We start from the raw sequence: 15994 nt of genomic DNA on the forward strand, positions 1-15994 counted from the left end.
AGGTACCATCCTCACCACAACAGCTGCATGCATGGAATGTCCACAGCAGCCTGGTTTCACTGGAAGCTACTGTTTTAGAAAACGTTTATCCTAATACCAGTGGAGACCTTGCAGAGACCCTCTCATGACTCTTCTGCAGAAACTCACCTCAAAACAGAGCACTTCAGTGAATTCCCTAAATAGATACAATGCAGCCCCTCTAGACCCTTCAGCAAGCTCTCACCCAAAATACAGTATTGCTACAGCCCCACTTGTCAGCTTCATTTGTAGAAAGTAGGTTATGTATTATCCTGTACCCCCATAACATGCCATGAAATCAGTGTCTTCAACACCAGAAGTCTGATCTGTAAAGCTCAAGAATAAAAAGAGATAAACTTAAGGGACAAAACAAAAAGAAGCTGTCATTCGTGTTCATGTGCGAGTCTGTATAGGTCTTCTCTAGAGACAGGACAGTGAAACAAAACAGTACCTCTCCAGAAACAGTTTGCCACACAATGGGATGAGACAGGATGAACTCTGAGTGACTCCATCTCTTAGCAAGAGGCAGAAACAGGCTTGGAGACTCAGTTGGGCTGATCTGGCCCTGCCAAGTGACACAGCTGAAGAGCAGATGCTTCCTTCCTTTAATTTAGTAAAGCCAGCAAGGTGGCTCAGCAGACTCATGCAGACATGACGCAAACCAGCTGTGGGTTTTACATCTTGCTGTGGCAGTATATTAATCCATCTCTGTCATCATGACCTGTGAAGGACACTTCTCCTGTTCTACAAGGCAAACCTCCATGTCCATAATAATGATTACTGCTACCCTGAGGAAGCCTGAAGTATAATATAGAAAATATAGAATTGCAGGTGGATGAGGCTGTGCAGAACCTGCCAGTTAGGGAAGACACCACAGGCAAATGCCAAATGAGCAGACAGGGACTAAAGACTGAACTAGGAGGAGCAGAATTTCTGCATGTTTAAAAGGAATTATTTTTAAAAGGTGCTAGCAAGGCACCTATTGTAGCACACAGATATGAGTCTCTAACAGACTATCCCAAAAATGGACAACCCCGCTCTTCCACGAACAGACTAGCCCAGGGATCCCAGGAAAGTGGAGTGGACAGTGACAAAATTAGATGTCTTTTATAAGATCTTTTCCTTTGACAGCACAGGCTCTAATAGAGTGAAACCTAATTGAACAATAGGACTCACAGGCTGACAAACCTCTAGCCTGACACTGTATATACAAAGCTTTTTTGCTTCGTCTGGTACTCTGCACCCTGGTGTGACTTTTCCAGCAACCTCGCAATCTGTTTCTATTGTGCTGGTACTATTTTAACTCACATAATGTGAATCTGTTTCATAAAATGGCTTGTAGCCTGAGACAATTTCGAAGAAAACTCACACAACCCTCGCCTGAATGTATCCAAACTGATAACAAATCTCCTGGCTGATGAAGAGAGGCAATAAAAGGCAAAATAATCCTGACATTTGTAGATTGATCAGCTGGTAGGCAAGGTACTAGAGGACGTGGTGGCAGAGAGGACAGCTCTTTCCAGAACTGTGCCTAAGCTGACAGAGTCTAGACATTATGAATGACAGCTCAGCAGAACTAGAGAAGCTTGTCACAGGAGAGGTGGGAATCCAGACTTTAAAGATGCAATTAAAGAATGTCAAAGCTGGTGGAAAACACTGAGCTATTTCTACCTCCGTGCCCCTGTGGCTGCCCTCACGCTACTGTGGGTGTAATTACGTAAAAAGCACAATCCTTTAATGGAAGGTGGAATTATTTAAAGAAAACAGCTGGCAAATTTAGAGCTAAGTAGGAGCACAGAAACGTCAATGCTGAACCAAGAGTGTGTCAAACATGACCCAGATACCTAATTAGAAGTTATGCTTAAATCTAACTCACACAGGCTGCAAGAAACAGGCTGACTGAATGCAGCAGAGAGGCTGCAAGTACTTTATTGAACTTCATTGCCCTGATTGCATTAGATAGTGTTTTAATCTCCCCACTATTCCTCATTTTCAATGTTACAACCCTGACAAATTTGCCAAGAAAGGGGAGAAAAGCATTACAGAATAATGATGCAAAGATCCCCATTTTGAACTTCGAGTGGGATGTCAAGGCTGCCAGAAAGAGTCTCCCAGTGCAGAGAGACAGAGGGGGGCTCTAGTGCTGCCAGCTACCGTAATACCTCTGCTTCAAGCACCTCCTTGCATCCCCAGAGAGTGAGACAACTGGGAAATGTGGAGGAATCTGCAAAACCTGAACACATAGAACATGTGTCTGCAGCAAAACCACAGGCCACTAACAGGATTAAACAAGATAAGCTAATATAACATTAATTTAAAATAGCTCTATATTATTTTCTTAATATATAGCATTCTGCAAGAAGAAAGGTCTGGCTATGTTCAGTTTACTATTTCCTTATGCTGCTCTCTATTGGGGTAGAGAAAGACATTCCCATGCTTAAATAGAAGTATCCAAATACAGAACAATACACTCATGGATGTCTGCTCAGCTGCCTTGTACAAGAAATCAGTGGAACCCACAAAGATCTTCAGTCAGCTGAATGAGTGAGATGGTTTCTAGGGGACAACCCATGTAAGTTAATGGGGAAGAACAGTCTGCAAAGAAAGATTGTAACATGCCACTGTACTCTTATTGTACGCAAGATGCTGACAACAGGAGCAAAATGCTGAACAGGGAACAAGTGAGCAGTAAGTCACTGACAGAGATAGTGCTGAGAAAGGTTAACACACTTCTTAAAACCCAGAAACTCATTAACTTACCTATGTATCACAGGTAGGAAAAAAGCAGAGTGCTTACCAGACCCTTTCTTGATGGTCATCTTCTTGTTAGGAATTTTCGCCCAGCAGGCTAACGGGCAGCATGAGAGGTCAATGTGGTCTTCCACCTCTGATGGGGAATTTGGTTGTGGAGCAGGATCAGGGAGGTGACATTACCCTGCACTTGGCATTAGTATAGCTGTCAATGGAAAACTTCAGACAATTCTCATGTTCACTGTTCAAAACAGCTAAGAACTTGGAAAAGGGTCCAGGGATGAAGTACAAGAGGAAAAACAGGCCTGGGAAAAGTGCTTTACCATCAGATGTACTTTCAGAGACATGTTTTATTAAAAGCTTCAGAAATAGAAAGTGAAGTAGTGATTTCACTGCAATAACTGGGTACCTTTTTGAGGAGAACACCTATCTTCAGTGTCAACCACAGCACCAGGTTCAGTACCAGAAGATGATCTGGACAAAGTCAGACCAGAAACAAGGAATAGGCTTTGGGCATTTCATTACTCTTTTAAGGGAGACAGCAACTTCTTTAAAGGTTCCAACAGACTTTTTGTGCCAGGCATCTTTAAAATTGGGTGCTTTCCTGTGAGATCTACAGTTATGAAGTGGACTGGAAGCCAGGAGGCTGTATGTAAGCAGACTGAACCAAAGGATCATCACAACCCTTTGCTGCATAGGTCAGCACAGTGGGTGAAAGTCTCCATCCCTCCTCTGCCTACTCATGGTCAGCCCTCTCCTTCCAGGAACATGTGCTGCACTTACAGCAGTTCAAGGATACGCATCAAGACTTGTGAGCCTTTACATCTGTGTTATATATTGCTGGGCACATGGCTGCACTGTCTTAAGATGATGCCTGACAGCTCCTGCTGGGGAGAATACAGTCCCCAAACACACCAAACTTTCAGCAAAGCAAGTTGTTTCTTTGTTGGTTGGGTTCTTTTTTTTACTGTTTGGAGTTGTTGTGTATTTTTGACTTCTAAGTACGTCATCTCCAAGCACATCTTACAGTTCTCCAAGAGAACAAGCCACCGTGTCAAGGACTCAACACTCTTTGGAGCTCAAAAATCAACTCTTCCAACTTATAAATACATTAATAAAATCCATAAAGCAATATCCACGTAGCAATGACAGAAATGATGAATAAAAGATGATATGACGCAAAACTATAAATCACAATCTGAAATTCCTAGTCTTACGGCTCTGTTTTTCTACTTGACAAAAGAAATAAACTTTGATGAATATGCCTCTGTCCAATCCATTAGTTTCAGAAACCACAGCCTCAAATAGCCTTGACTGAAATTTTATTGGAGTAACCTTTATTTCTCTTCCGCAGCTCTTACTGTTCCCTCAGAAAGCTCACCTGTCACTGTGCCTCTTGTAGGAGGAAAGTTTAGACAGCACTCAACAAAACAACTCCGGAGGTTTGGCAAATACCTCACTTGCTAAAATGTGGCTTTTGGTCAGTGTAACCTATTGAGGAAATAGAAATTAACTATACTGTATACTTAGGGCAAAGGTAAAATATCCAAAAAGAATAGCCAAACAAATTATTCACCCAGGTAAATCTGACAACAATGTTGGCATCAACCAGCAAACAATGAAGTTTAAAAAACCCCAACAACCCCACAACCAAAAAAACCCCATGAAAACAGAGACAATCCTAGCTGTCATGGGTTGAGATGAATCTCCTGATGAATACATTCCATGCCACATTGCCCTTATGCCAGCTTCAAAATTGAAGTGCTGGCTAGAGCAAAGTACCATGGGGCTTGAAGTTCAGATTGCAACATGAAAGGCTTCCTGCTCTGGTTGCTGCTTCCATTTTGGGGTGTTGGGCTGGCTGCACTCTGGGGTTGAGGGGAACTGTTTTATCGCTGGCTTCTGCTGCTGCTTCTCACTTTTGCTGTGTGTTTTCTGCAAATAGGCTAAGATAATTGTGCATTGTAATATCTCAGTAAATTCCTCAAACCAGTTTTCTTTGTGTTACTTTCTTTCCCACAGGTGCAGGGAAAAGTGGGCTCGTGAGTGTGGGATGCGTTAACCCAGGATGCTAGTCAAAACAAAAACAGGTGTACAAATAACAGAACAAGAATTCTATTATAGCCATGCAATACAAAACAAACTCCTACAATGATTGCATGTAAAACCTTTCACTGATACAGACATATGCTGCTTTTCCTGATCATATTTTGGAAGTATCTGCATGGAGAAAAAAAATCCTTATTGTTCAAGGGACCTCAGGATGGAATATAATCCCGAGACTCTCTTCTTGCAAAGCACAGGGCCATCAAATAGGAATTAACTGAATAAAGACCTAATTGCTTATTTTTATTTCTCTGCAGGACTAAAATATCATTTTCTTCTCTGCATGGGGTAGTGAATCATACATCAAAAATATCCAAGCTCATCAGTTCACACCATACCCAAAACAAATCTGTGGGAAATCAGCATGCAATTCTGAGAGATTTATCCCCACAGAAAAGTTAAAGGAAACATGAAAAATAGTATTATTTTAATGATGGATGCACATGGAAAGCCCCAAAGTGTTTTCATTTTCTTGTTTGCCATCTCTGGTGGAAGGTCCTAAAGCCAAATCTGTGTCACTATTAGGTGCTATGTAGTGCAAATTGACCACAGGGCTGAGTAATTCTACTGCAACAGGCAGAATAAAACAAGTTATTCATCCACTGTTCAGGTGTTACAGAGTGTCCACTCTAGCACTATGCCAACCCCCTTCAGCTACAGCGTCTTCTGGAGACAAATTCCAACTGTCCCCTAGAGGAGCTTTTAGCAACAGTGACTTCTGACTGATACACAATTTATGGCTGGCAAAAAAACCCTGTTGCGCTATGTAATTATGTAATTCTATTAGAGTAAAACAAACAATCCCCACAAACTAAACCTTCATTTTCACTGCATGCCAACAGCTAAATCACTGGTAACATCAATTTTGTAATAGCAGTGTATTGATTTAAGCTGACTGGACCCACCAAAAGGGATGGGGGACAGGGTTACCCTGTCCCACTCCCTGCAGTGGCGCAGCGCAAGCTGGATTGTTATGTCTACACTACGCTAGTTGGCTGGGGCTTATAGGACCTGAAATATATTCCATAAAGTTTCCTGCTCCAGGTTTTTTTATTCTCTTCCCTGGCCTCCAGGCTGGGGTGCATCCTTTCTATCCAGTCCATCATTATGTGGGTGCAGGTGGTTCAAGTTTTGCCTGTTCCCCTGCTGCTGCGTATGGCAGCATTTCTGTTTTCTTTTGTGTAATCTGACATCCCTGAAATACAGTAGTAAATTCTCCTTATCTCGACTCAGTATCTCTGCCTCCTGGCTTCTTTTCCTCCTTGCCCACCTTGAGGGGAGTAGTGAGGGAGTGGGAAGAAACCTCTCTGTGTTAAGCAGATTGCTGGGGCTCAGCTGCCAACTAAGTTAAAGCCAGGACAAATGCATCACTCACTTATGGAGTCTTATATATAGAATAGAGTAGAATAGAATAGAATAGAGTAAACCAGGTTGGAAGAGACCTTCAAGATCATCGTGTCCAACCTATCATCCAACCCCACCTAACCAACTAAACCATGCAGCCAAGCACCCTATCAAGTCTCCTCCTGAACACCTCCAGTGACAGCGACTCCACCACCTCCCCAGGCAGCCCATTCCAATGGGCAATCACTCTCTCTGTGTAGAACTTCTTCCTAACCTCCAGCCTAAACCTCCCCTGGGGCAGCTTGAGACTGTGTCCTCTTGTTCTGGTGCTGCTTGCCTGGGAGAAGAGACCAACCTCTGCCTGTCTACAACCTCCCTTCAGGTAGTTGTAGAGAGCAATAAGGTCACCCCTGAGCCTCCTCTTCTCCAGGCTAAGCAGCCCCAGCTCCCTCAGCCTCTCCTCACAGGGACTGTGTTCCAAACCCCTCACCAACTTTGTTGCCCTTCTCTGGACACGCTCCAGCAAGTCAACATCCTTCCTAAACTGAGAGGCATGAGACTAGGTTTACAATTACTAAAGGTAACTTCTGCACTTCATTAGAGCAACATATTATTAAAGTCAGGAAATTTGAACTCCAGAACAGGCAGTTGTGTTTTGAATATATGACACTTAATTAAAATGCATGTAAAAAACCTGCTCCATAAATAATACTCTAAAAATTACTGAGTAAAGCAGCCAAAGAACAATAGAAAAGAATAAACAGAATATAGGCACAGAATAACAAGGCTGATGTATTTGCCACATGATAAGAGGAGTTGATTTTTCTAATGCTGGAGTGGCACTGAATTAAAGCAACAGATCCAAAATAACAGTTATCACATTGCATTCAAAGATTTCTTCCTTCACATTGTTATTTATTACTATTGGGCACTTACATACCGTTGCTTTTGCAGTGCCTCAAGGTAAAAATGGTTTGTCTAAGGATCAGATCTCCACATCCACCTCGGTGGGTATGTGGCTTCTCAGGCACTACGGGAGCAAAGCTGCCCTGCTGTGTATTTGATGCTCAGCAGCCCACAGCAATGCTGGAGGCAGGGCAGAAACAAAGCACAAGGTGTGAAAAAACAGAACTGTGTTGGTACAGCCTTCACCACGTGACTCCAAGGTTGCTATGAAGACAGAAGAGGTGAAGTACTGCAGTTGAGTGCAATCTGCTCAGCACACATACACATAAAAAAATCAAAGTCATGCACTACTTATAATTAACCTCTGCTCTTTTGCTGTGTCATTCAGATCTGGAAACAAACTGTTGTAATAATGTGGTGCTTTTGAAGACGGCAAGATGAATGCAGAAAAGCATCAATCATTCATTCCTATGAATTTTGACAGGCATTGAAATATTGTTGACTTTCCTTTTTAGTGCTTTATTCATTAGCCACAATATTCCATCAGCTAAATGCTATGTTCCAGAATAAAGCTGCAGTCAGCAACAAGAATGCTCTTAATATGTAACGGGTTTTTGTTGTTGTGACTGAATTACCAATTCATCTACACACCAGAGTTCAGCAGGTTATTTTATGGTGAAATCTGTTTCCATTCTAGCCTTTAGACTCTACTAAAGACTAAAAAGGCCTATAAGACCTCCTGGAAAAATAATTAAACCATTTTTAATAGACCTGCTCTGTTCCAGGCTCATAGCTTTCATTTGATTCCTTCCAGCCCAGTAATTTTTATGCTCATGTTCTTCACTAAGAGAAATTATACTTTTGTATTGTTCTAATTTCCACACAGGTGGCTGGAAGGCCCTTCACCCCCTTCACTAATTTTGCCTTTTGACGACATCACTGGTGACCAGGAAGAGAGGATAAGTCAGTGCAGAAGTATAAAGCTGGACCATTTAGTGATTTTGGTGACATTTCATTGTATGTTTATTGTCCGCAGGAATATCCATGTAGCATGACTATTTAAGCTTCTGATTTATCATAGCTAAGCTTGACAAATACAAAGGTCCAAATCCAGCAGGGATGAGCAGGATCAGGAAGGACTTTCACAACTGTAAAGAAATTAACTTTCACAGAACATTCAGGACTTTCAGATAGCTCTTGAGAGGCCATTTTACTGACTGAATACTAAAGCCTCAGGATGGGTTTCATGAGTGTTCTGCAGTGCCCTAAGCCAAATTTTAATGCACCCACTGCTGTGCACTCACTAGTATTTTACACCTTGTATATTACTACTTTCAAGTGCTGTCATATGAAAGTACATGGTTATGTAAAAGAACCCATTTTGGTAATTTTAAAAACAATGCTTGATTTCATGTAGCTATTTAGGACTTATCCCACAATGTGGGCTCACATTTAAGGTATGCACAAGCTTCATATGGCATACAAGCCCTCTCGTGCAGAGCTGAGCAGTCCCAAAAGAATGGAAAGCTACGAACAAGACACACACAGAAGTGGCATCAGTAACCAGCTATGATGTCATCCTTCCTCCCAAGGCTCCAAGAAGCTTTGAAGTTACATACATGCTGATATTTGGGCTGGATTCATGCCAAACAGCTAGCAAGGACCACGGAACAAGCTGCACAGAGAACACATCACACAAACTACACCTGAGCTGGAAAAGTGCAATACAAACAGCACAGCTTGTTATGTGGCAGAGAGCTGCCTGAGCTGAACTCTATCTGGGTTGCAGCAGAGGGCAGTGATACACAAACACGAGCTGTTCTCCTTCTGCAAAGCACCTACAAATGCAGAAGCCTGTCTTTATTTCTAGCATATCACCCACTATTAGGCTTATTCTTAAGAAAAACTGCATGCTCTTCATGTGTACTAAACTGTACAAACACGCAGCTGCACAGAGATATATGGAATATTCACTGCTAAAAAAACTAATTCTGGCTGCATTCTCCTCTTTTGACAAGCATATCCTATTCAATTAATCTGCCCTCCCCTTGTCCTCAGAAAGTCAAATCCTTTAAACTTTTGCTTTATAAGCATTGACTCAACAGGCAAAGAACTGCTACTCTTTCGTCTTTCTTTCCCCCAGTCTTCTCACTCTTTGAACGGTAGGCTGCTGGATGAAGTCAAAAAGAGAAAGGGAAGGACGAGGGAGCTGTGGATGAAGACTCTAATTCTTCAGCTCCTTAATTGGGTTGATTTCTCTTTTGGCATGGGAATAGAAAGCTTAAGAGAAAGCTACAGGGAAAAAACCACAATAAATTGCAAGGCCTGTGCTACTTGTGTAATAGTTGACATATCTAATGGTATGTGATTCATAGCAGCTTTGAAATGCTAGATTAAAAGGTACAACAGCCTTCTTACTGAGGCATGGATTACATTTCCACTAGGTGCAATTTGAAGAAGAGAAGTACAAAGGAAGAAAATGTAAGATGTGATGAAGAAATCCAGTCTTTACTAGAATTAGTTTAAATGCACCCTGATCAGAACAATTGATTTTTTTTAATAAGAAATGCAAATGTATGCTTGACCAGAGTTTGCCAGCCACCTTACACTATGCAACTGCACTACTGTTGAATTTACTGTGTAGCATCTGCTGTATATGAATATGGAAAACCATAGAAATTACACTGCACTGTATGTGTCAATTTTAATCCATGAGCATATTCTTTGTATCATTTACAAATCAGTAAGCACCCAAAATTATGTTTGATATTGATTTAAGTTTTGGCAAAGGATCTGTCAGATTTTTTGGTGGGTTGCTTGGTTGGGTTTTCTTTTCCCTCTTGTTTTGCTTAACTAAATTGGCTCATTCATGTTCAGCATAAGATTGAACTTGGTTTAGATTTGAAATGATCCATATTTACTAACTTTGCCTGAAAGACTTAGTACCACATTTCAGGTCTTTTATTTCTCAAAGCAAAAGTGCACAAGAAATACAAAATAAAAAAAAAAAAAAAAAAGAAAGTTTCAGAAAAGATTGATCTGGGCTAAAAGTTCAAACCTAGATATCCATTTAAACAAACATTACAGCTTTTCAGGTCCAGAGACTGGTCCTTTCTGAGATCAAGGGATGAGTGGTTTAGATCTAGAATAAAACTACCCAAATATTCAAAGAAATCCTTCAGGCTCAGTCCTCCAAGTAAAACCCTAAGGTCAGCTGATGCAAGCAGCTGGACAGGCACTGCAAGGGAAGCCCTATCCACTTTCAGCCAGATTATGGAGTTTTTTGGTCCCAATGAAAGTAGTTTTCATAAAGCACCAAGGCAAGTTCTACTCCTGAAAAGAAACAACATTAAAAAAGTGAACACTGGGGCAAAACACTCATCCTCACAGCCTGCTTTCTGGGCCCTGCTAGGCAAAGGCTGCTGGCTCTCACCAGCATTGCTAGTCCTGGTCCTGCTTACCATGCCATAATCTCTTTCCTTGTACAGTTCCTCTGAATGGGAAGGTTTCACACCCTGGTGATGAGGAACTCTTCCCCCTTGTGCCTCTGGCTGCCACACCTGGACGACAGATGTGTTTGAGCTCCTCTGAAGGGAAAAGGCAATTAATACCTTCAGACTATCACCATGGGAGCCCATTTATGCAATGGATGCATGAAATCCTCCAGCATAACTTCTTTGTCCTGAACTGTGCCATATGAAAAATAAAGTCGCTCTTTCCCAGTGCCACAGGATTTCTATACTCCAGCCAAGTGCATTTTCTTGGAGTGAATGACATTCTGATGTGTTCTGGGACAAGTCCATAGACATTTGCCAAGACACATGCTGGCTTCTTCAGACAGAGACACACGGCAGTTTAAACTTAGTTTAGATCAAGAGTCTTGAGTAATGACAGGCCATCTGGCACACTTCAGTAATACTGGCACTTTATGCTAAGAGATGTCTGGGACAGACATGGCAGGTCAGGAGTGAAATGCATTGGCAAAGATGCATGCACAAAGCCTGCATGGCAGCATTTAATGCAAAGCAGGAACATCACCCATCAATCTGTTCACAGGCACACACACAGCTTTGGGAGCAGGGCAAGACGACAAGCAAGTATGGGGGTAAGGGTCAGGACCAGCATGCAAGTGAAATGGTGGAAAGAGGAGGCATCACTCCAAATAGAGCTGGGGGGACAGGACACAGGACTGCCTGAAGTCAGGGGGTTACATCTCAGAATGAAGCTGGATCAAATCCTCCTCAGAAGAAGACAGAATGGTGCAAGGCTTGTAGATTGCCTGTCTCCCTTGAGTTGCTGTAGCAAAGATGCTGATACACAGGATCAGGTGGCACATAGGAGCAGGGTAAATCTGGAACAAGGCTGGGGGCAGATTGGAAAGCATGAAGGTGGAATATTGCACTGGAAAGCTCAGCTGTTGCAGCACTGCTTTCTTTCTGACTTGTTTTGGCAATATTGCCTAGAGTCAGGTCTGAATCAGTGGGCAAAGAGAGTATATGCATTTGGTCTTCCTACCAAATAGGAGGCTGTTTCTAAGATACAATTGTATGGAAATCAAAAAAGAAGATTACAAAGCCAGTTTTATGGCTGCTTAATATAACAAGATGTTCTTACCACAGCCTGATAACTGGGAAAATAGCATATTGCTGACTCCTTTACAGAAACAAAATCATTACTGAGGAAATTGTTTTCTCAATAGAAGAGAAATGCACAACTCCATTGCAGCAACTGTCATCACATACATCAGCTAACAACCCAGCCTAGGCAGGGATCACATCACTATTCAACACCTGTCCTCAGTCAGTTTTTCATTCCATACTTTAAATTTACCACTGAGCAATGTCAGATACATGCAGAGATGTCACATAGACTGGTTTCATCTTACTTTCATTCTCCATGGCTTGCCTATAAAAGTGAAGTCTTAAGCGAGAAGATAATGGTGTGGTGTGTCCTCTTTTGAATGACCTGCTTTGAGCCAAAAGCCAAGGAAGAGGATACTCAAATCTGCTTCTAATGCAGATTAAAATGTGCCTTTGGCACAGCATATCCACATAGACTCATCATACACACAAAAAGGGTTTTTTCATCCTTTACCCAGATTCCTGTTATCAAGAGAGGATCATTAATGATCAATCCCCGAGGCTCCTGCATGTTACACAGTGTCTCATTCACAACTTGGGCATCAAGACAGACAAAAGCAAAACAGACATGAGCAGCTCTTTCCTTGGTATTCAAACTTTAAAATCAAGCACCCACTTTGCAATATTATAAACAGAGCTGCCTGTTTAGAGCACCAAGGCACTTCTGTAATGTTTCTTCTTCTTTAAGGCGTTACATTTCTCTATTGAGAAGCAACTACAATAAAAGTGTCAAGCATAAACAAACCCCTGTTAATCTCAGTCTTTGTGAGCTTGCCAAGTAAATCACACCTCAGTGTTGCTGTGCTGTTTTTCATCAGGTAGAAATAAGGATTGTCTGAGGACACCAGAATCCAGAAATTAATCTCTTCCCAAGAAAGGGTCCAAAGCTTTTAAAAATACAAGCTTTTCTCTCGTGTTCATGACACTGAGTGGAATTACACAAGCACTACAAATGAGTATCCCACCATCATTAAAAAAATTCAGGCTGAAGGGATTCTCTGGAGGTCCAACCTCCATCCAAAGCAAGGCCAAATGCAATTAGGTCAGATTGCTCACTTCAGCTGGGCTCAGGGGTTTCTGAACAGCTCCAAATCAACGGTTCCCCAGCCTCTGCAGGTTGCTGGGTCCACCCCCAGATGCTCTCACCATAAACAACTTCCTTCCTAAATCTAGATGACATTTCTTTTCCTGCAATGTGCGTACATTGTCTTTTGTGCTTCCACTATGCACTCCAGAGAACAGGTCCGACCCTGTCTTTACAGCCTCTCATTCCCTTCAGCTTTCCCTTCTTCAGCCAAAACAAACCCATTGTCTTCAGCTTCCACTCAAACACAGGTGCTCCTGCCTCTTAAAGTGCTCTGGCTCTTCGCTCACCCATCCCAAGTAAAGAAATCATATAGAAATTCCTTTTGGGTTTGGTCTACTAGCAGGTAGGTCTATACATCTGAAAAAAGAAATGAGAAATGGAGAAAACATTGGGTGGTCAGCTGAGCCATTAACTTCCATACTTTTCAAACTAGAGGCTTCATGCACTGCCCAGTGCCCCTCAAGGGAGAGGCCTTCAAATCCCTTGAAGGGCATAATACTGACTTTGTTCCCCTCCAAATGTGACAATTTTCTGTGAGCGTTGGAGGGAGGTTTTGTTCTTAATCTCCATCATTTCACTATTCCCTGGGCTGTCAAAAGCCAACCATTTTAACGTGATGTAATTGCAGCTGCTGTTCCAGAACAGCAGAGTGCAAGGAGGCAGTTTCCATCACACCAAGGAGCTGCCAGCCAGGGTGGCACCTAATGATATTGGTTTAAAGATGCTATGAGGTCTTTTGTTTCCTTTTTAAGTAGTACACATTGGTTTGATGACTACATCGATTGCTTAATGCTATGATTATTTACAAGAATATCAGAAACATATTTTAGTTGAGTGAATATTAAGACATCCAGTCTGTATATTACAGACCTGGACCTATGGAATGAATTTTCAAATCAGATAAAAGGTTATTTTTCTCAGGAGCCTTCAAGAACAGTTAGCTCATACCTGATCCAGCCATATCCTGCAATTTAGTAACACAATTTTCACACCTCATTTTAAATTCATGTTTCTTTTCCACTGTAAAATCCTAATCCTGCAACTGCCAGTTACATTGAGTCACTGCCCTGAAATCAATTTCAGACAGAAGATCCTCTTGCTCAATAAAACCAGATTAACTGGACTGAGCTTCGTTTAAATAAAAGCTCCATTCCAATTTCCATATTCCCTGCCAATCCCCAAGAACCCTGTAGATTTGTATTGCATTTGTGCACCTCAGGATGGACACTTTTTCTGATATAAGGATAACAAATCATACTCCTGAATCAAATCAACACAACTTCCAACTCTGCTCAATCCAATCATTTTCACAGTAAAGATATTTTTAAGTGCTTCAGGCTCAGCTATGCACCACTGTAGGGAACCCTCTCTGCAATGGCTTGACACCAGTTGCATTGCCAGCATCCCTGTTGGCAACAGATATTTCCCCAGCATTTTACAACAGTATAAAGACCCCAACAGCAAGAAAGGTCCCTTTGAACTGCCAGTCTTCTCTCAGTTGTTTTTGTACTGCCTATATGGAACAACACAACTTTTCATTTTTAATGATCATATGAATTTTACTCCAGTGAAGTAGCAGCTGTAGAAGATGATGCCCTTCACTTTTCAGAACAGAAAGGGAAACTTTCCTAAACAGACTCATCAGTGTGTGCATCTGGTCTGATTTGGAACGCGACTCTGAAGGACTGACAAAATCATGTTTACTTTACAGAGATACACAACATCACAAAGTATAACTCACAGAAGTAGCAGGGTATCTCAAAGTGGACAACAGTCCAACTGTAGTTTGGTGCCAGCACAGTGAACACTACTACTGCCTTAGTGAAAAGAGGTATCAGAAACCCAGGTACAAATCCTTCAAGCAACGTCCATCACCCTGAATAAATTCCTCATCTGTCAAAGACCTTTGTTGCACTGAAAGATATTGTCTGGGAAGGTATTACAGGAACAGTTTTGTACTTTAACTCCCAGTTTCTGCACCATCCACACTTCTGTACATACAGCTTTACTAAAGCAGCACACACACATAAAAGGTATTTCACATTCCTCTACCTGTGATCTCTTAAGACCACAGAAGTCCAATAAGAGTATCTAGGTGTGAGAGAGGAACCAATTTCCACTTTCTTTCGTGAGCTCTTCCTTAAGATCATCCTACCCCTACGGTGAATGACTCCAATGATAATGTGAGAGCCACGAAAGCTATGTGCCATTTTTTAATAACTCACCCCACAGAAATAAAATGACTTCTTAAACAGAATTAAGAAATCATGCTTCAATACTTCACTCTGTAACAAGAATGTGCAGAAAAACTAAGCAGAGGGGTCCATTTTTTAATTACATTCCTTTTTTTCCCCTGGCTTTAGAGAGTACCAGCTCACATTCTCTTCCTTGCTAGAACCAGGGCTCTTACCAGTGACGACGCTGGGGATTTTGGACAGAAAGCTCTTGACAGTGCGGATGGGAACTCCACCTGTTTTGTCATCCTGCATTTTTGTAACGATGTCTTCAATCTGTCAAAAGGAAGGAAGGACTTAGTGGTTTGTGCAAAACACTGACCGCAAAATTCACACACCATGAGCGCTTTGGAGCCCTGCTGGTAGGGTGGGCTTCAAATATACCATGTGTATTACTGTACAAACAGACCCAGCCTGTATCTCCCAAATTTAAACCCTGATACTAGAAACCATGAAACAACATAGACCAGCTTAGAAGATGGTAGTTGGACACTGACAAACCAACTGCAGTTGTGCTTTGTTGACCACCTGTGAATTGGGTTAGACTCTACGGAGCAACTAGCTTAAGGAACTTTTTGTCCAGTTCATCTTCCCCTCTTCTCCTATGCTCATTTGAATCTTCCATGCTGTTACTTTCGGAGAGCTTTCATTTTCCAAAGGGACCCAGGCAGTAGCAAATGGTCTACAGGTTCAGAAGAGCATGAGATGGAACAACTGCAGGATGATTTCCCCTGCCTCATGCTGTAGACTGGGGTGGTACATGTCCATAGTGATTGTATGATGAACATGGACAAAAACTTGTTAGACTTTCACAGCCACATTAACTTTTACTTCACAAGCACATATGCAATCCATCTTGTACAGGAGAATACACAATCATCTTAAAAAGCCATGGCAATCAGAGGATC

The 15994-nt window shown here is 41.9% G+C and overlaps 1 protein-coding gene across 3 annotated transcripts in view; it reads right to left on the reverse strand.

The window, feature by feature from the left end:
* Positions 1–15994, reverse strand: part of RGS6 (regulator of G protein signaling 6) — a 287350-nt gene that overhangs the window by 101375 nt on the left and 169981 nt on the right. For all 3 annotated transcript variants that reach the window (XM_054161559.1, XM_054161561.1, XM_054161560.1), the window contains exon 3: positions 15263–15362. In XM_054161559.1, coding sequence (XP_054017534.1) covers positions 15263–15362 — 100 coding nt within the window. The remainder of the gene's footprint in view (positions 1–15262; positions 15363–15994) is intronic.

This window comes from Dryobates pubescens, chromosome 5 (genome assembly GCF_014839835.1).
Source record: "Dryobates pubescens isolate bDryPub1 chromosome 5, bDryPub1.pri, whole genome shotgun sequence".
NCBI classification, from domain to species: domain Eukaryota; kingdom Metazoa; phylum Chordata; class Aves; order Piciformes; family Picidae; genus Dryobates; species Dryobates pubescens.